The following is a 20418-nucleotide window of genomic DNA, read 5'->3' as shown; positions in this document are numbered from 1 at the left end:
AAATTGGAAAGAATTTGACATTTGAAGGATGGTACCAACAGAGAAGCAATGGAACTGATCTTGGTGAAAGAGTCTAAATTTGAGCCAGTTCTGAATTGTCTTTTAAGCCTTACACTAGGTGGAAAACTAAGCATAGCCATTTTATTCTTTTACTCTTTTTGCCTCCGTTTCTAAGCTCATCTGAACCACAAGCTATTTAAGGCTTCAGAATTTTGCCAAAGTCTTCTAAATATCCTTTTGTACTCTTTTTTTTTTTTCTGTCAACTGAAAAAACCAGCTGACTTGTTTGGTATTTTTGTACCTTGTGCTTTATTGTTTTCCTCCAGTGTTTTTCTCTCGACGCGAAAGTGCAGATGCTGTGATTGCTGCTTCTAGCTCAAGACATCTGTTGTTCAGTAGGCCTTTTTCTTTCTTTCATTCTCAATTATAATCTTTATGTGCCACTGCTAAAGTATAGAGTGGAAACATCAGATCCTGTCCTTGCAATAATAAATGCTCTGTGTTTAGCCTCTGGATTCTCCCATGGACAGCAAACTTAGTTTAAGTTGCATTTGTACATTAAACATCTTTAAATCTGAGGACTTTAAAGTACTCTTATAAGCCCAGTTATTTCATATAACGACACTCATTTAAAGTCCATAAGTCTAGGCAAAATTTTCAATGTGGATAAATAAGAAACACAGGGAAAATAACCTAGATTTTTTTTTATCTTTATATGCTCTCTTCCTGCTTTTATTTGTTTTTTTTCTGATTCAAGTCATAGTTTAGACAGTCCAGGAGTAAAAAGTGCTGTTGGTTGTAAAACCTACTCAGAAATAAGATGGCTTAGAACTGAAGCCATACCCTGGATGCCCACAGACTGTATTTGGCATGCAGAATGTTCTCAAAAATGAGATCAATCGATAACATTTAAAAATGATCAATTTCAGATATGATTCTGGATTTCTGGCTCCTGAAGGAAAATGGGAGGAGGGGGTGGTACGAGACTCCCCTTCCCATGTGTCCTCAATGGGCTGAAGCTGAAAGGTTCCTGGAGTTGAATTGGGCAGTGAGATCATTGAGCCCTCACTTCACTGACTTGCCTGCCTGGCTCCTACTGGCCCCATCGTATATTTGTAGTCAGTTTTTTCTATACGGTCATAAGCTTATTATGTTTTTGCTGATGATGAACTGTACATACATCCAGTGATGGTCCCATAAGATTTAATATGCTATTTTTACTGTACTTTTTGTATGAAATTAGATATACTCAGATACACAAACATCACTGTGTTACAGTTGCCTAGAGGTTTGTGGCATAGAAGCAGTAAGTTATCCCATACAGCCTAGGTGTGTAGTAGGTTGTACCATATAGGTTTGTGTCAGTACACTCTATGAGGTTCACACATTAAAATTGCCCAATGATAAATTTCTTAGAATGTATCTTGATCATTAAGCAATGCATAACTGTTTATATATCATTCTATTGACAAATAATCAGCTAAATTATTTCTAGCCATGTATAATTTCTCTCTCTCTCTCTCTTTTTTTTTTTTTTTTTTTTTTAGCATTTTAAACAAACCCATGGCCAAGGCATTTTTTTCCCATAGGTCCAGAAAAAAATTTAGTAGGAATTATTCTAACATATTCTATTCTACATTATGGAAATATGACATTAGAATCATTGCTTTCATTATCAAACTTTTTTTTTTTTGACCAGTGGCACAGCTAGCTGAGGGTGTATTTTGGGGAAAAAAAAAGACAATTGAATTATTTTGTATTTGGAGGCATGGGCAAGGGGGATCTGCAGGCAGTAAACTGCCCCTGCAGGTGGGTTGAGAGCTAGTGCTGAGCCTCAGGTGGGTCTCCTGTTCCCTGTGTTCCCCTGCACAGCAGCCTCTCTCATGGACTCCGGGACAGCCACAGGAGGGGTAGGGTGGGAGGGGCTGCCGCAGCTGTTCACTTGGGCAGGATGTCAGAGGTCTCAGATACCGGCTTCCCATTGATGGTCTGGATCTTCACAACCATGACTCTCGTGGGGCTGGTGTGGCTGAAGGAGCTGGAGCCCAGGTAATGGCTGAGGCCAGGGTTTGTGAGGCTCCCTGGGCCAAGCTCAGCCCACATGCATAGCCACTGGTGGCCTTTGTATGGATGCTCATGTTCTGCATCCCAGACTCCAGCTGGCTCTCTTCGCCCTCCAGCAGCTTCCTATAGGTCACGCTCTCGTTGTCCAGGACCAGCTTGACGTTCATCAGCTCCTGGTACTCACGCAGTTGCCCTACCATGTCCTGCTTGGCCTGTTGCAGGGCGGCCTCCAGCTCGGACAGCTTGGCATTGGCATCTTTAATGACCAGCTGCCTGTGCTGCTTGGCATCTGTGATAGCAGCCTCCAGGTATGCTGTCTGGCCTTTGAGACCCTCAGTCTCAGCCTGGAGCCAGCTGACATTCCGGTTCATCACAGAGATCTCAGTCTTTGTGCACTGAGGTCATCCCCATGCTTCCCAGCCAGCGTTTGCGGCTCCTTATATTTGATCTGGTACATGATCTTAGCCTCAACCTGGCTGCGCTGACGATCTTGTACTGGACCTTGACCTCAGTGATGATGCTGTCCATGCTTAGGGAGTGGCTGTTGTCCATGGACAGCACCACAGACGTGTCCGAGATCAGGGACTGCAGCTTCCAGATCTCCTCTTCATACAGCTGCCTGAGGAAGTTGATCTCATCAGGCAGCCCTTCCAGGTAAGACTCCAGCTTTACCTTGTTAATGTAAGCTTCATCCACATCCTTCTCGATGAGGACAGATTCATTCTCCATCTCTGTACACTTATTGATCTCATCCTCGTACTTGTTCTTGAAGTCCTCCACCAGCCCCTGCATGTTGCCAAGCTCCGCCTCCAGCTTCAGCTTCTCTTGACCTAAGGTTGTTGATGTAGCTCTCGAATATGTTGTCTGTATTGCTCCAAGCCATCTTCTGGGGCTGCAGGATGCTCCACTTGGTCTCTAGCATCTTGTTCTGCTGCTCCAGGAACCGTATCTTGTCTATGAAGGAAGTAAACTTCTTGTTGAGGGTCTTGATCTGCTCCTTCTCCTGGGTGTGCAGGGCCTGGATATTGGGGTTCACCTCCAGGGTAAGGGAGCTCAGCAGGCTCTGGTTGACCGTGTCAGTGGTGATCAATTCCATACTGCTGGCCCCACCATATCCTCCACCCAGGCCACCCTGGAAGCTGCTGCTGACCTCTCGGGAGAAGCTCGAGGAGCTGATGTGGACACCAGGCCAACTTGTGTAGGAGCGGCTGCTGAAGGCCCGAGGACTGGAGGTGATCACCTTGTAGGGCTTCTGGGTCACTCTGATGTATATGGTGGAGGCAGGAGTGGAAGCAGCCAGGCTGAACCAGGCGGAGATTCCAGAAGGAGCAGAGAAGCTGCTGCTGCTTCATTATCAAACTTTTAATGGAAAGAACTTTGTGCCTGAAGCTGGAAGAACTTTTTAAACACTTTTTGAGACAGGGTCTTGCTCTATCGCCCAGGCTGGAGTGCAGTGGTGCTATCACACTTCACTGCAGCCTCCAGCTTCTGTCTTTAAGCAATCCTCGTTCTTTGGTCTCCCAAAGCATTGAGCCACAGCATGAACCACTGTGCCTGGTGGATACTGGTTTTGAGTTCTGGCTGTGCTACTTACTAACTTTGACTTTGAACAAGTCACTTCCCTTCTCTGAGCTTGCTTCCTCATCTCGGCAAGAGGGATGATTCCATCTGCCAGCCTCATGATCATGTGAACCAAAGATGATCACAGATGTAAAAGTTCTTAGTCTACCATATGGCACTATGCAAAAGTAAGTTACTTTGTGGGGAAATAGAGCTATAGCGTATGGTTTGTCAAGGAGCTTAGCTTCTATTTACAGATACAAGACTTACATATAATATAAACAACAATTGAAAGCATTCTACTGCCTACAAGAAGTAGAGTCATTAAATGTTATTGGACATAAGAAAATGTGTGTGATCATGCAGAGTAACCAAACTCAAAATTAAAAGGACATCTGTAGTGTTTCTCCCATTTATTTATTTTATTCGACAAATACTTAGCGTGCACCTACTCTGATAAGAAACATCATAAATGCTAGAAATAAAGTAGTGAAATAGAAGGCATAGGTTTGTGCTATTATAGTAGATTGTATTCAAGTAGGGGGAGAGAGGAACAATAAACAAGTAAGCAAATAGGTTAATACTATTTCAAATACTGTTTAGTGTCAGGAAGAAAATAAATGGAGCTTATATGGTAGAGCCAATAAGCAGAGCTGTTCCCATTGTGACTCTTGCCATCTTATCTGTTATTCTTCATTTTTATTGTTGTAACATAGACATAATATAAAGTTTACCATGTTAGCTTTTTTTGGATATTTCATCGGCATTAAGTACATTCACAATGTTGTACATTACCACTATGTATTCCAGAACTCTTTTAAAAATCATCCTGTACAAAAACTCTGTGTTTATTACATAATAACTCACCATTTCCCCCTCCCTTTAGCTCCTGGTAATCTCTATTCTATTTTCTGTTGCAATACATTTACCTATTCTAGGTACCTCTCAGGTAAGTATAATCACATAGTATTTGTACTTTTGTGTCTGGCTTATTTTACTTAACATGTTCCAAGTTCATTTATGTTATAATTTCTTCTTAAGGCTGAATAATATTCCACTGTGTGTGTGTATATATATATGTATATGTATGTATATGTGTGTATACACACACACACATATGTATATATCACAATTTGTGTATTCATTTACCCTATTACCTATTTTAGTATGACTTGGTAATAAGTCTAATTTGTAGACTACTATACAGTTTGTGAAGTACTCTCATGTCTATTGTACATTGCAAGAAGAGTGTAAACTTGGGGATTACTGGTTAAGTTGTTACTAAACAGTAGTGATATCTGGCACTGCTTGTTTGTGTGGTATTCTACCTGATGTGTCTTGAACTCTTCTCCCTAGCAATTGAAGTAATAGGATATCAATTGGGAGGAAATAAGGTCACTAGGTTTTCAGCAAATATGAAATGACGATGGCTGTAGTTTGGACGAGTTCTTCATATCCCTGTAATGTAGGGCTTTCCTCAGGGTGTTCTTTGGAGAATTTTTAGGAAATAGATCCAGGTAATAGCTTTCCACCACCACCTTGGGGCATAATTTCACAATAGAATACATCTTAGCATTGGGAAAATTTCTCAAGATTGAACATTTAACCACTTGACTGCTGTTTTGCCGTATGATTGCATACTGCAGGAAAATACCTGCATCATGACAGGAAACCAAATTCATCCATAAGGAAAATGGTAGGGGTGGAACAAAGTGGCTGATGGCAAAAAGAAGTTAGAGTAGTGACTATTATGTGATTGATTTTATTCCTACAGGGAAGTCCAAGATAGTGGAAAGAGTGAAAAAGTGAGATTCTAAAAGGAACTGAAATCTTGTTGCAAAAGGAACAAGTCAGAAAGCAGTATGTTACAGAGGCTTACTGTAGACTGAGGTTTGTAGCACAGATTGGTTGCTGCTTTGATTCTTAATCAGTTGACTTCTCAGTTGCTTAAGCTGTTAGCTGAAACCTGAGTATGGTACTTCGTTATATTAAAATCTGATAATGTTCTACCTTTCCCTCAAAGACGGCTCATTAAGGTATATGAAGTAATGTACAAATGTCAAACACATAAAAGGAGTATGAATGAAACATAGTTATAAAAGTATATTGCTCCCAGTATCACTGCCTCTCTTTCATTGTGCTTTGTGAAGTTGCTCCACTCAGGCATTTAATGCTAGTGCACATCATTGTCCAAAAATTTTGCTTGAACTATTATTCTCTGAGAAAAGTGTGAACTTTAGTGATTAAACGGTCTCTTCTTGTACTTCTTTTTTTTTTTTTGGTTTCTTTTGAGGACATTGAATTGCATTCCTTTTGACACACAACTGCTACTATCTTTTTTAAACAATTTGCTTTTATAATTGTTGATGGTATGGTTGAAATATGTTGATGTTAGTGCTTTAGAAGGATGGTTATATGAGCAGAGGCCTTTGGATATGCAACTTTAGTTCTTCAGTTCACTTACCTCTGAGAACAATCTGTCTTGAAGGGAGGTTCCATGTTGTAATGTTTTGCTGGTAAAGCTATTTTTCTTTCTTGAATGCATGCTGTTAAGTAGCTAGTGTTGGCTGGCATATTGACCATACTGGATGGTTAAATGCATAAAATGGAGACTCCTTCATATCTGTAGGTGTAACTACAGTGAGAATAAATGTTCTTGGACCACAAACTATATCCTAACAAATAACTCCTAAAGATTGTTTTTATTGTTATCACTCATTCTTCCACTCGCTAGCATGCAGGAGAAGAAGCTGAGGTGAGGTGGATTTCTTCTGTGCCTCATTTCCCAAGAGAACAGGTATACCAGAGCAAAAGGAATAAAAGTCTTAACTAGTCCCAAGGGTAATAGAGTGAAGAAATATTTAGAACTGGTTCGATTACCATAGCTTATTTGCATTAATAAAAGTCTTATTTGCATTATAAAAGTCTTATTAAAAAGAAAGAAAAATTTTATTATGAATCTTATATACAGAACCTAAGTTATGTGCAGAGCTCTCTTTTTTTTTACCATATATAATCACAAAATTAAATATAAGGCTTGTGATTTAGCCATCTATAAAACGATACATATAATTGGAAGTTTTCTTTCTCATTCTATATAATGGTGCTCTACCTAACATTTGTGAAATATAGCCATCTCCAGATCATGCAGGAGTGGAAGCTTTGTGGATTGTTTACAGATCTACAAATTAGCTGCTTGTCTTCTACCACCTGTTTCAATCCATATTGTGACAAAGTGTCATTGTGTTAAGAGGGTAGGAGAAGGTAATCCCAAATTTTCTAATTGTTAGTACTTTTGCCTGAAGTTTTTGTAGAAGAAGAGGACAAATATAAAACATGGTTTTGTGTTGTCTAGATCTCAATTATCTAGCCCTCTCCTTTACAAACATCATCACTGATTTGGTGGACACATGCATTTCCTATTAAATTGCAAAAATTATATTTATTTTCTTTCTTTTATTTATATTTTATTTTTACTGAACTTTGGGCTCTGGGGTACATGTTCACATCCTGCATCCTGCAGGATTGTTGCATAGGTACATACATGCCATGGTGGTTTGCTGTCTCCATCCCCCCTGTCACCTACATCAGGCATTTCTCTCAGTGTTATCCCTCCCCATCCTCCCCTCCACCCCCCTACCCCCTACCTACCCCAGTGACTATTGTTCCCTTCCCTGTGCCCAAGTGTTCTCATTGTTTATCACCCACCTATCAGTAAAAGCATGCAGTGTTTGGTTTTCTGTTCTTGTGTCAGTTTGCTGAGAATGATGGTTTCCAGATCCATCCATGTTTCTACAAAGGATGGGAAGTCATCGTTTTTTGTGGCTGCGTAGTATTCCATGGTATATTTGCCACATTCTCTTTGTCCAGTCTATCATTGATGGGCATTTGGGTTGGTTCCAGGTCTTTGCTATTGTAAACAGTGCCACAACAAACATACATGTGCATGTGTCTTTATAATAGAATGATTTATAAACGTTTAGGTATATACCCAGTAATGGGATTGCTGGGTCAAATGGAATTTCCATTTCTAGATCCTTGAGGAATTACCACATTGTCTCCATAATGGTTGAACTAATTTGCACTCCCACCAACAGTGTAAAAGTGTTCCTTTTTCTCCACATCCTCTCCAGCATCTGTTGTCTCCAGATTTTTTAATGATTGTCATTCTAACTGGCATGAGATGGTATCTCAATGTAGTTTTGATTTGCATTTCTCTAATAACCAATGTTGATGAGCATTTTTTCATGTTTGTTGGCCTCATAAATATCTTCTTTTGAAAAGTGTCTGTTCATCTTGTTTGCCAACTTTCGAATGGGTTTGTTTGTTTTTTTTCTTGTAAATCTGCTTTAGTTCTTTGTAGATTCTGGATATTAGCCCTTTGTCTGATGGGTAGATTATAAAAATTTTTTTCCATTCTGTTGGTTGCTGATTCACTCTAATGATTATTTCTTTTGCTGTGCAGAAGCTCTTAAATTTAATTAGATCCCATTTGTCTATTTTGGCTTTTGTTGCCATTGCTTTTGGTCTTTTAGTTATGAAGTCCTTGCCTATGCCTATGTCCTGAATGGTTTTGCCTAGGTTTTTTTCTAGGGTTTTTATGGAGTTAGTTCTTGTGTTTAAATCTTTAATCCATCTGGAGTTAATTTTTGTATAAGGTGTAAGGAAGGGGTCCAGTTTCAGCTTCCTGCATATGGCTAGCCAGTTTTCCCAACACCATTTATTAAACAGAGAATCTTTCCCCATTGCTTTTTTTAATCCAGTTTGTCAAAGATCAGATTGTTGTAGATGTGTAGTGTTGCTTCTGAGGCCTCTGTTCTGTTTCATTGATCTATATCTCTGTTTTGGTACCAGTACCATGCTGTTTTGATTACTGTAGCCTTGTAGTATAGTTTGAAGTCAGGTAGTGTGATGCCTCCAGCTTTTTATTTATTTATTTTTTTTGGTTAGGATTGTCTTGGCTGTGCGGGCTCTCTTTTAGTTCCATATGAAGCTTGAGGTGGTTTTTTCCAGTTTTGTGAAGAAGGTCAATGGTAGCTTCAATTAAGTAGCTTTAATATATTTTACATTTTAGCTTGTTAGACTTAAATTTTTTTATGGCTTATTTTTTGATATCCTACATATCTTGTTACAGTGGTTCATATGAAATCTCATTTTTGGTCACACTATATAATTGTACCATCTCTTCCTTATTTTTTTCTTTGGGAAGACAGATTTGGACCCTGGAGTAGATAATTAATAATATAAAACAATAAGCAGTTGGTAAGGACAGGAGCACTGAATACAAAACAGAAATACAGAGAAAGAATGTAGTTTAGGGTTAAGACTGTGAAATGGAAAGAGACATGAAATTTAAATGTGATGGATGCACCCTCCTCAAACTATCTACAGCCACTGAGAAAAGAGCAAAATGCCTCAACAGGGCATGTGAGAATGAAAGATATACAGTTAGCTTTATCTATACTGTGCTCATTCTTTACAACAATCTCACCAATATGTAGTAATATTTATACATTCCATATGTGTGCATTGAGACTTGGTGTTAAGTAAACCTGACAAATGTTATTAACTATTATCTGTTGGAGTCCAGGATCACGTTTGGTTTTTCTGACTTACAAGCCCATGCTCTGAGAGATGGACCTTTAAAAAATATTAACACCTCTGATTTTTTCACATATCTTTCTTTAAGTTCAAACTTTCCCATGATTTCTTGTTTATTCTAATGACATTTCTGTTTGTAAAAAAATAGATGAGATTCCCATTTTATACATAGAAAAGGAGGGGAAGTGATTCACTCGTAATAATAGATGCATGGTGATACAGCTTAGTCTTGATCATTTCAGGTGTTTTTCTAGGGCTCTCATAAATCTTAAATGATTGCTTTATCTTTGCCTTACAGCATTGTTTTCTGTTTTGGATGTTAGACCTTGGCACCCTGGAATATTGTGTTTCTGGAGAAATCATTTAAATGATAATACATTTCTATTCCATATCATTTCAATCTGTGGGTGGTAAAGGTATTTTCACAAATCCAGTGATTTGGCTATACACTGCTATGCATTAAGCAATAGTGCTCCTGAGTTTTTGTACCCACCAAAATTGCAGTGTTGTGGGGAAATGAATAGAAGTATAAAATTTGGATGAAGGAAGCAGATAATTGTGGTTCTTAAATGAGACTTGTGTTTGCTGCCAGGAAATCCTTAGAAACCAATGGAGCTTTCTTGGCTAAATCTCCAGGGTTGACTACTGAACAGAATCAAGAGCTGGATGCATTACAAAACACTGATATATCAAACTTAATGAGCATTTTAAAGCAAGTGTTTCAGTTCAGACAAAGTTTAGAGACTTACTGAGATTCCAAAGTCTGTGTTTTGAAGTTGTCCAAGAAAATATGACCTAATTAGGCTAATCATATGACTAGCTTAAGAAAATACAACTGTATAAACTTTTGATAATTTACAAGATAGGAAATCTAAATAACTCACATAGTGTGCCTAGTGAATGTGGCTTAAAATAACATCATGTGATGATATTTGTTATATGATGTAAAGTGAAAACAATAAAAGTAGTAATTAAAATGATTAAAATCAATCACCTCAGTTTCTGGATGATATAACACACAACATACACGATTACATGTATGAGTTACATTATCTCCTAAATTTGTTACTATATACTTTTTTATATACAACTTACGTGTGAGTCTCTTGTGCTTTAATATCCATATATACCTATTTACTCTCTATCAATACTGATAGCACCATCCACCTCAAAGGCAATTGCTATTTCAGTAATAACTTGGATATTCCATATACAGGCATAGTATTTATCATAAAGTGCTAGTCAGGTTAGACATGATTTTGGATAAAACCAACAATGTAGTCAACTTGTAGCTCTAGATGTCCTATTTAATAGGATTTTTGTATTAATCTATTAGCAAGAACAAAGAATGGTTTAGTTTTGGAGGATACATTTAATTTACATCAAAATAAGAAAAGTAAAAGCAATAATAATAAATTATATTCGTGGAATGCTTTACATTTATAAAACTGTTACCTATTTTTTGACTTCATTTGAAAATTAGCTTTCATAATCTACTCTCACTTTGGTATCTTTAACTCCTCCCTTTCTTTTGGCTCTGTTATCTTGTTTAAATCTCAGTAGCCACCACTCCATCTTTACTTCCCTTCTCTGCATGTTTCTTGAAAGAGTAATCGAAGTCTTTATTTCCATTTCCTCATCGCCCACTCATTCTTCTGACTTCTTCTGTCGCTCTACCAATATGTACTGTTCTTCACGTCTCCATTTCTAGTTGTTGAATATAATGAAAGTTTTTTTTAAATTAAAAGAAAAATAAAACTTCTCCATTAAAAAACTCACCTCTTTTATTCTGATTATAAAATACACTTATTTCTTCATTCTACATCTGTTGATGTTCCATGCACCAGGTGATGTTCTATGTGCTAGAGCTGTGACTTACAAGAAGAATCTCTGCTCTCATGGAAACTACATTTTAATGGGAAGAAGGAGAAAATAGATACTTACACAAATGTATAAAGTAGTAAATAGAATAATTTTAGATTGTAATAAATAGAGGAAATACTACAGGCTATTTGGAGAGAGAGAGAGAGAGAAACTTCAGGTGGGTCTCTCTGGACTCTGGAGGGCAGGATTGTCAGGAGGTGATCTCTATGGAGGTGATTATGAAAAGCAGACTTCTACACAAGGACAGGCGGGAGAACCTTTATGGCAGAGTGAACGTTTACTGTAAGGTCCAGAATCAGCTTGGCAGAGGGGATAGTGGGAGGGCCAGTGTGCCTGAAGCATAGAGAAAGTGAGGAACAGGGATGTGAAATGAAATCAGAATGGTGGAGAGGGAAGATGATGTTGGGCTTTTTCTCCAGTAAGAGATTTATATTTTATTCTCACTTCAATGAATAGGTAAATTCCAGGATTTTAAGCAAGGGATAGGGCCAATGGGGTAATATGATTTGATTTACATTTTATAACAATCATTCTGATTCCTATGAGGAGAAAGGGCACATGACTAAGCCACTGAGCATTTTGCCCTAAGGGTGGATTTCTTTTCAAGATTTGTCTGTTAAGGTTCATACCATTGTAACTAGTTAACACCAGGTTTGTTAGATATATAGATCAATGTACAGAATTGTCCTAAAAAGACTTAAAAATATATCTTTTCCCTTATGTGATCTCTGTTTCCACAGAAGTGTCTTAGGCTCAATGGGAGGCCAGGTGGTTGGATTCTAAGCCCCCATTTTATCTTTTGTATACATCTCCTTTATACTACCTCCTTTATTCCCCCCCTTTTTTCCTTCCAGGTTTTTGTTTATAGACCAGCTACACTTACTTTCTGTTTTCATGGGGAAATGATTTTTCTTATAGCATAACAGTTTTTTATTTCTTACTTTTTAACAATTAAATGTACTTTTAACATTAGTGGGATGAGAAGCATTTCAAATAATCCCAAAATCTAAACCTCAGCATACACAATTGAAATATGTAACAGAAGAGAACAGTGGGAGAAAGTCCAGGAGATTTAATTGTCAGTCCACCACCTTTACAACTTTTCACTTCAACATCCTTCACTGCCAAGGTTACCATTTCTCATTTTCCTTTGTGCTCCTTGCAAGCTGATGCTGCTTGGGAGCGATTTCAAGGTTTCCTCTTCTATGTGTATTTTCCTTCCATTTCCAGTTTCTTTACACTGTTATTGCTGTTGCAAAATTCACTTAAATTTTACCATTTTCACAAATGAATGTGACAGTTCTAAACTGTGTTGGAGCCCAGGACCACATTCGTTATTTCTCTAGTGGGAAATTTTATACTGAGACCTGGTGGTTAGCAAATAGAGAAAGAAGAGAATCTCCCCGCCTTGTGTGCTATCATGCATTGTAAAGAAGAAATGCACATTCAGCTTTTTCCTTTTAGGTGTGTTTCTTTGGTATTGCCCCTTTATCAAAAATCCTTGATCACTTTATTATGTTTCACTTTGTTCAGACTTGATTGTTACTTAAAAATCAGAATAAAACACATTCAAGATTGGATTTCATTTTTTTCTTTTCCTTCTCAGTTTGCTGTGTCTTGTTGCAAGCCCCCTCTTTTTTCACTTCCTATTTGTTGTCTAAAGAGATGACACATACTTCCTCCTCCTCATATTGACCACTATGCAGTGTATTTGGCTGTAAGGCACCACCAACATTCAGTAAGTACTTGTTTTCCAGCCATTAAGATGGACTTTGAATGAGCCCTACAGATTCACAAATGTATGGGGAACAGTTTCTGTCTTTAGGAATCTTATATGAGAATAATGGTTGAATATAAGTTGGTGGATTATAATATGGTATGGCAAGTGGCTGTTATGCAGAATGAAGGGCACTCAACATGGTCTTGAACAAATCCTATAGGAGGAATTCTAACCTGCCCCATGACTAGTGAGTAGAAGTTACCCATTTTGAAGAGTGGGTGGGAATTGAGGGAATAGCTATCATATTTCAGGTGACATGGAGGTAAGATTTAGTGGAAGCCATTGGAGAAATTATTTAGGATTAAATATAGACTATGAATGTGTGTAGAGAGAGAGACCGGACAAAATGACATAAAATAAGATTAGAGACATAAAGAAAGTATCAAAACTTTAAAAAAAAATTCTGCTGCAGGATTTTTATACCTTGCTAAGAATGATGGCCTTCAGTTCAGAACAGAGAAGGGAATCCATGTTAAGGTTTTAAGCGAGGATGATTTATGCTCATAGAGACATTTGGCCATAGCATAGAGAATGAATTACATTCAGTCAACAATATTTATCAGGCACCTACTAAACACTGCAAATACAGTTGTGAAAAACACAGACATAGGAGGGTAATTTGATGGCAGATGTCCAGTTAGGATGCTGTGGCCAGTGAGAAAGTTTGGTGGTCTGAATTGCAGCGTTGCAGTAGTAATAGATATAAAAATATACATTTAAGAGATTCTCTAGTGATAGTATTGGCTGGAACATGGTAATTAACTGGACAGGAGTGACGGTATTATGAAAAGGAGAAAATGCCGGTTCTTAACAGCCTTCCAAATGTTGACCTGCATTCTCCTTTCTTTCTTTAATTTGATAGCCTGGCAACTTTGTGAGTGTTTCCATTTCCATATGTCTAGTTATCAGTTTGACCAGCTGTTGGTCTGTCATCCTATTGGGTGGGTACACAATGGTATGGAAAAATGATGGGTCATTGCCCTTGTAGTAGAGGCTATGTGCTAAGGAGAAGCTCTTATCAAGAATTATGCTAAGCAGCTCTTCCTGTCAGATGAGTTTCTGTTATAGGATATGCAGTACAATAAGGCTGCAGGGATTAGATGCAGAGGGGAGTCAGGATGGTTGAAAAAAATGGAGAAGGAAAGAGAATACTCCTAAAACTAATACTAAGAGTGCTGAGAGAGGAAAGAAAGGCAATAGAATGGAAGATTTAAAATGACATTTGATTTACAGAGAATGTTTCAAACCAGATTATTGTTATAGTTCAATATTTCTCTAAGAGGCTTCCTGAGGACACTAGTGTGCTGTGTTACATTGTGGAGGAGGTTCCTGGAAAATGTTTCTAAAAAAGCATATTTGGCAATATGCCTCTTGTTAAAAAAATCTGGTTAAATTGGTTGAACTCAGAATGTTACAAATATATTTCCTCTATTTTTTACTAATACTTTAATAACAGTCTGTGGATCTGGTGCCTCACAGAATGAATTTAAGAAAACGCTAGTCTGAGTAATGATTGTAGTAACAGTTAGCATTTATCGAGCATTTATTATTTGCTATACATAGTATTAAACCTTTTACACAGACTATTTCATTCAATCTTCACACCAACAACACTGTTGGGTAGATATTATTATCTTCATCTTACTGACAGTGAAATAATCTGAATTATTAAGTAATTTGTTCAAAGTCATATAGTCAGCAGGAAGCCTGGTTTTAAACCCAGTCTAATCTGAAAGCTCAAATACCTATCATCTTTTACATTTTCTTTGACATGTTATGAGGCTAAGGTCCACAGAGAGGTTATAGCTGTGGGTGCTACTGAAACTCCAATCATCACATGAATGGGACTAGCCTCCCAAACACTAAAGGATCAAACATACACAAATTACTCAATATTCTCAACTATCACAGCCATTGAATCCTTAGTACATGCTTGACAGTGGGCCAGGAATTTCACATACATTATCCCATGTTACAGTAGAAGAAACTGCAGCAGGAGATCCAGAAATTTGCTGGAGAAACTGAAGCAGGAGATCCAAACAAAGGAAAGTCAGGTAAAGGCCACATAATTAGAAGCCAGTAAAGTCTGGACTCAAACCCCGACATTCTGACTTAAAAGTTCATGTTTTTATTTACACAATATTGCCTTCTAAACATGTGAATTAATCCCTACAACCTCCCCAAGCTAAGACCTGTTAACATACATCTATATTAAAATACATAATATATACTTTATTTTTTCATGCATTTAGTCATACGTGAAAAAATGTCAAGGACCCCTCTTTGAAAATGTATAACTGCCCTTTCTGCCTTTGAGTCACATTTTTGGAGATAGAATGTTCTGGAGGTAAAAATGTACAAAAATGGGTAACCTAGAAAATACAAGAGGAAAAGGAATCAGGCTACATCGGGAAGTGACCCCAGGAAATTGCTTTAAAAGCAAGACAGGCAAGAATCTGCAGGTCAGTCACAATGGAGTTCAGTATAGTATCTGAATTGGAAAGGCACAGGGTGACAAACATATTTTATGTCCCTCATAAACAAATGGAGATGGACTTAATTTCATATCAGTTTTGCTTATCCCTTAGTGATTAATATAGGAATTTTAGAATTAGACCATTCTGGGTTTCTATTTTTATTCTGTCATTACATGTGGCCGAGGCAAATTTCCAAATTTCCTAATCTACAAAATGGGGATGGATATACCTACAGGCCAAATTTGTTCTTCAGAACAAATGAAAGAATGTTGTAGAAAGTGCTGGAGAAAGTAAGTTCTGAACTTTTATTGTAAGTAGCTATTATTTTTTTAGTAACAGTTTTTGCTTTCCTTAGTTTTATGAATTCAACATGAAAAGGTTGATTTGTTTTTTTTTATTCTGCTTTTTCATTTTTCTCTTACTACTGGGAATGTACACCAAGGTGGAATCTCACAATATTGTGTTGCCTGTAGTGGAGTTGTGCACATTAGGAGGATGAGGTCACTTTGCAGTAAGGAATGTAGATAGCCAGGTCATGTTTAAAAAGCACATTAATAGGTTTGAAGTGACCATATTCTGTGTGGGAATTCTTCTGAGCAATTACATCTAAACTGTTACACTGTCCATTTGACTTGGCAATTGTTAGGAAAAAAGTAAAATAATAAATCATTAATTTAAAGATTATTCAAATAACCATGCCTTGGATTTTGTTAATAAATTAAATCTATGTTTATATGGAGAAAAATACAGTAATATTTCCAGATTGGTTTAGGATATGGTTAAGTGGATGAACACTGACTGAGGCAGAGCTTTGCTTATTTCTTGCATCATATCAAGGTACTTTGAAAAACCTTTATTTTCTCTGATCATCATTTGTATACAGTGAACGGCATTTTAAATACAAGAAATAAAGTTTTCAGGAGTTGAAGGGTTAAAGTATAGTAGACAGCTTTAAATGTAGCACAATTATAATGGAAAAGCTTTGAATGTACATACTTAGGATTTTTTTTTTATTTGCAGGATGAGTAAGAGATACTTACAGAAAGCAACAAAAGGAAAACTGCTAATAATAATATTTATTGTAACCTTGTGGGGGAAAGTTGTATCCAGTGCAAACCATCATAAAGGTAAGCTTTTCTGTTTTTTTTTTCCTCAATTCTTTGTGGATGATGACTACCCTTAACACAGACTGTTATGTTTTGTGTCCACTGGTGTGTTAAATTTTAGTGAATAGATTCACCCCTGGCCGTTTTCTTTAAGTAATAATGCAGAGTTAACTTTAAGATGGTTCTGATAGGGAAACAAAATATTTTCAGGATTACTGCCATTTCTGCAAATAGTGTTCAAAGAATATGGAAATAGACCTCTGCCTTTCCTTCCGTGTTTAGATAGTGATATTAAAATGTTGATTTGGCATGTAATAAAGATAAGTTTCAGATTGCACTCATCCTGATAAAGAAAGTATTTGTAATGATATGTATCTTAATAATATGTCTAAATGTAAATTTTCTTTCAATGCTTTTTGTGTGCCATGTTTCTTTACATCAGAGTACCACTTTGACCACCATTTGGACACTGCCCTTAGTATTGTAATTCAGCAGGCTCAATTCTGCCACTCAACAGAGTGAGAATATTTGCTCTGTACATATGTGTTAAGCTTGACAGCTCACAATTATATTCTTTCTGCCTTCTTTCTTGGCCATACAACTCAATATAATAAATAACTACTTTTCCATATGAATTAAAATGGGGCTATTTCTGAACTGTCCCTATCATAATCAAATATTCATGAGAAATCAATTTAGATTTTTCTGTAAAATGTGATCTTATAATTTAGTTGTCTTCCCACTATCAAGTCTAGAGACTAACAACTTAGTTTCTCATTCTATTTTTGGGTGAAGGGGGAATTAAGACTGCTTTGAATTCTGTAACACTTGAATTAGTTACACATGTCCATTTAATTAGCATTACATGGAACATTAACACCAGGGAGAGAAAATACGTGGTGTGTGGGACTGATGCTTATAAAACTAATCTCTTCCCCCTGTATTTAAAATCAAGAAGAGACATCTTGCAAAATAAAATTTTATAAAGAGTTTCTTCATATTTTGTTATCCTGTTTTCTACCCACAGTGTATTTTCGTTTGTGTGAACATATATACATATATTTTTCTTCTTTTTCTTTAATACAGCATATTGATCCACAAATCAGACTTTAAATTCTCTTTAATATTTTTTGTCAGTGTAAAATTAAAAAGATGTTGAGGAGGACATTCCCTGTGATCTCAAATTTGCAAAAACAAACCAGACCAAATGTCAAAGTAGTATTAAATACGCATCTTTTAAAAGAGCTACAGTCCTTTAGGGCCAAGCCCTGCCTTGGACTTAACAAGAAAACACACCCCATCCTCATTTTTCTGATGGTCACCTTAGTGGCCCTTCCCAGCTTATGAAAGAATTGGGAGGAGTGGGGAAATCATAGGAATGTGGGCATCAGGCTGGCACGGCAAGTGTTCATGATGAAGATACTTTCTCATGTCCAAAGCCAAATGATGGGGTCTCTTAGAGGATCCCTCATAAAGACTGTTCATGATATATATCGCATATCATTGTTAAAGCTACTTTAAGACGTTTAAATTGTGTTATGTTCTATGCTACCTCTGAAACTAAGATCTTTTCTTACTTCTTGCCAAGAAATTAGTCCTTGAACGTAAGAAATTACACATCATGTTAGAAAACAAATCTCCAGACCTGGTACATTACAGAAGATAGAATTTTCTGTTGTTTTGCTTTTACATTTCCATGCTGCCCCTGATATTTTGGATGAAGATTTTATGGAAGTTTTCTTTCTTCTATCTTTCTTCCTTTTGTTCTTTTTTCTTTCTTTTCTTTATATTTTCTGTACAAAATCCTTTTTGTTTTGAGTTATTTTACACATAAAATAAGTGTTGTGTATATGTAAGTTGTAGGGAATGTTTATAAAATGATTATTAATGTACTTACCATCCAAGAAAGGCTGGGCTGCTATCTCCCTAGGTACAAAGCCCAGACTTTGGAGACCCCTTTGGTGTATCTGGCCTGTGGAAGGATATAGTTAAATTCTAAATGTTTAAGGTAAGAACCTAGGATCTCAACGGAGCAAAATATATTCTTCCCTTTCAGGAGGGGAAGGGGAATGGTTGTCTCTCTCCTGTATATAAATGAAGAGAATCCATTGTTCTCTGTCAGTCATCTATAGAAAGTTCGGCTACTAATGTATGACATTTGGCTTGGCTTTCATCAGGGTTAAGGCTTAGGGCGAGGCAGGCCAGTTCACTTTCTATTTATTGTGAGTTAATTAATAAGAAATCAGTTTCTGATCCAGAACACCTTGGTGAGCATTCAAGATAAAAGTAATAAAGATGAATATTAGAAATTCAACAGCACAAAAGAGCATTAAAGATGTCAGCTCATTTAATCTCATAACCATCTATGTGGTAGATATTATTTTTAAAACCAGTTTTAGAGATCAGAAACTATGACAAAGACAAGTTAAGCAATTTGTCCCAGGTTGCCCAGTTAGGAGCTGGGATTCCAAACTAGGCAGTCTTACTCCAAATAACCGTGAAATATACGTACTAGTGAATTGCTTTTTGCTCACACAATTTGGGATTTATTTGATTTCCCAAGTCTCTGGATTGGTGTCTGTCATGAATTCTGAAAAATTATAGGCACCATCTCTTGAAATGTAGTTTCTTCACCCACCACTGTCTCTACTAAACTAGAATTCTGGCTAGGTGTTAGGTATATGTCAGATTTTTCACTCTTTTCTCTATGTATTTCAACCTTTATTTTACATATACTTTTTTTTACCTTCAAGTCTCTCTGTGCTTTATTCTATTCTGGGATATTTATTCACATTTTTATTCTACCACACTAATTCTGTGTTCTCTTGGGTCTAATCTACTATTTAATTCACATATTAAGTTTTAATTTTATTTATTATATATTACCAAAATTATGTCTTTTTTTCTTCCTAATCTGCAAACTTTTGATAGGTTTTTGTTTTCATTTTTTTAAAAATATTACTACATAACATGTATTTCTATCTGATGATCCTATTTTATACGACTTTGTGTTTCCTTCCTAGTGACTTTCACTCATGGTAATTAATTTATTTTATGGCTTTTGATTTTTTTAAAAAAAATTATAAGCTCATGTTCATCAGAATTGTATTTGTGGGAATTTTGAAGGCCTGTCATTGTGATGTATTCTTTCAGAGACAATTTGCATGTGACATGAGTCTAAGGCAGGGTTTTTTGGAACCAGAGCCAAGTCAGGAATTCTTGTTTACATGATTTATTGAAAGAGTGCTCTCAGGAGAATGAGAGCAAGCAAAGCGAGCTAGAGCAGGAGATAAAAACTAAGCACAAATAGAGTCTCAGCTGGAGAATCACCCAATCTGCTCCTATGGGGAATCTCTGAGACATGAATTGCTCCACAGAGATGGTCCCTCCTAGAGGCAAGATAGATGACCTTGTCTACCCTTGTGTCTATTAGCTACTTGCCTATTCCCCATAGTAAGGAGTAGCCTCTCTAGGGAAGTGGCTCGTCTTTAGTAGAAGGTAAGTCTCTAAAGAAGGGGGCAGCTGTGAACTGTGATCAGAGAACATTCACAGCATGTGGAGGAAAGGTGCACGTTCCTGAAGGATTTTGATAGTGTACCAGAAGCAGTCTTGGCCCTCAGATCTATCTGTCTCTCACTGAAGGTCACTCCATCCAGGCAAAATTTATTCAAGATTTTGGTTGGTCACAATTTCCAGGAAGATGTACTTGAAGAGGAATAGTGAGAGTACCACTAATGCAGTTGGTGCTCATGGTCTGTACACCCTACCCCCAGCCAGTCTAGATTTTCCTCTCTTTTTGCTAACACTTCTACTCATCTAGGAACCTTTCCTAATGTTTTACTGAGAATTCTGAGCCCTGCGTTAACAATCTCTTGCTGCTTTACTTATGCATTGGTAGTTATAACTGGGCACGGGAATTCCACAAGATGCCCCAGTAGATCATGAG

At 37.1% G+C, this 20418-nt stretch overlaps 1 protein-coding gene and 1 pseudogene across 5 annotated transcripts in view; one reads left to right on the top strand and one right to left on the bottom strand.

The window, feature by feature from the left end:
- The window catches only part of TAFA2 (TAFA chemokine like family member 2), a 507397-nt gene that overhangs the window by 325313 nt on the left and 161666 nt on the right, over positions 1 to 20418 (top strand). For all 5 annotated transcript variants that reach the window (XR_010343004.1, XM_012444923.3, XM_012444924.3 and 2 more), the window contains exon 2: positions 16387 to 16493. Coding sequence is in view for 4 of the 5 variants with exons in the window: in XM_012444923.3 (XP_012300346.1) it covers positions 16388 to 16493 (106 nt within the window). In the remaining variant the exon portion in view is untranslated. The remainder of the gene's footprint in view (positions 1 to 16386; positions 16494 to 20418) is intronic.
- Positions 1939 to 6207, bottom strand: LOC105711980 (keratin, type II cytoskeletal 8-like; annotated as a pseudogene).

Source organism: Aotus nancymaae, unplaced genomic scaffold (assembly GCF_030222135.1).
Source record: "Aotus nancymaae isolate 86718 unplaced genomic scaffold, 86718_ANA_hifiasm-v0.15.2.pri h1tg000016l, whole genome shotgun sequence".
NCBI classification, from domain to species: domain Eukaryota; kingdom Metazoa; phylum Chordata; class Mammalia; order Primates; family Aotidae; genus Aotus; species Aotus nancymaae.
This window is presented reverse-complemented; position numbering and strand designations above follow the sequence as displayed.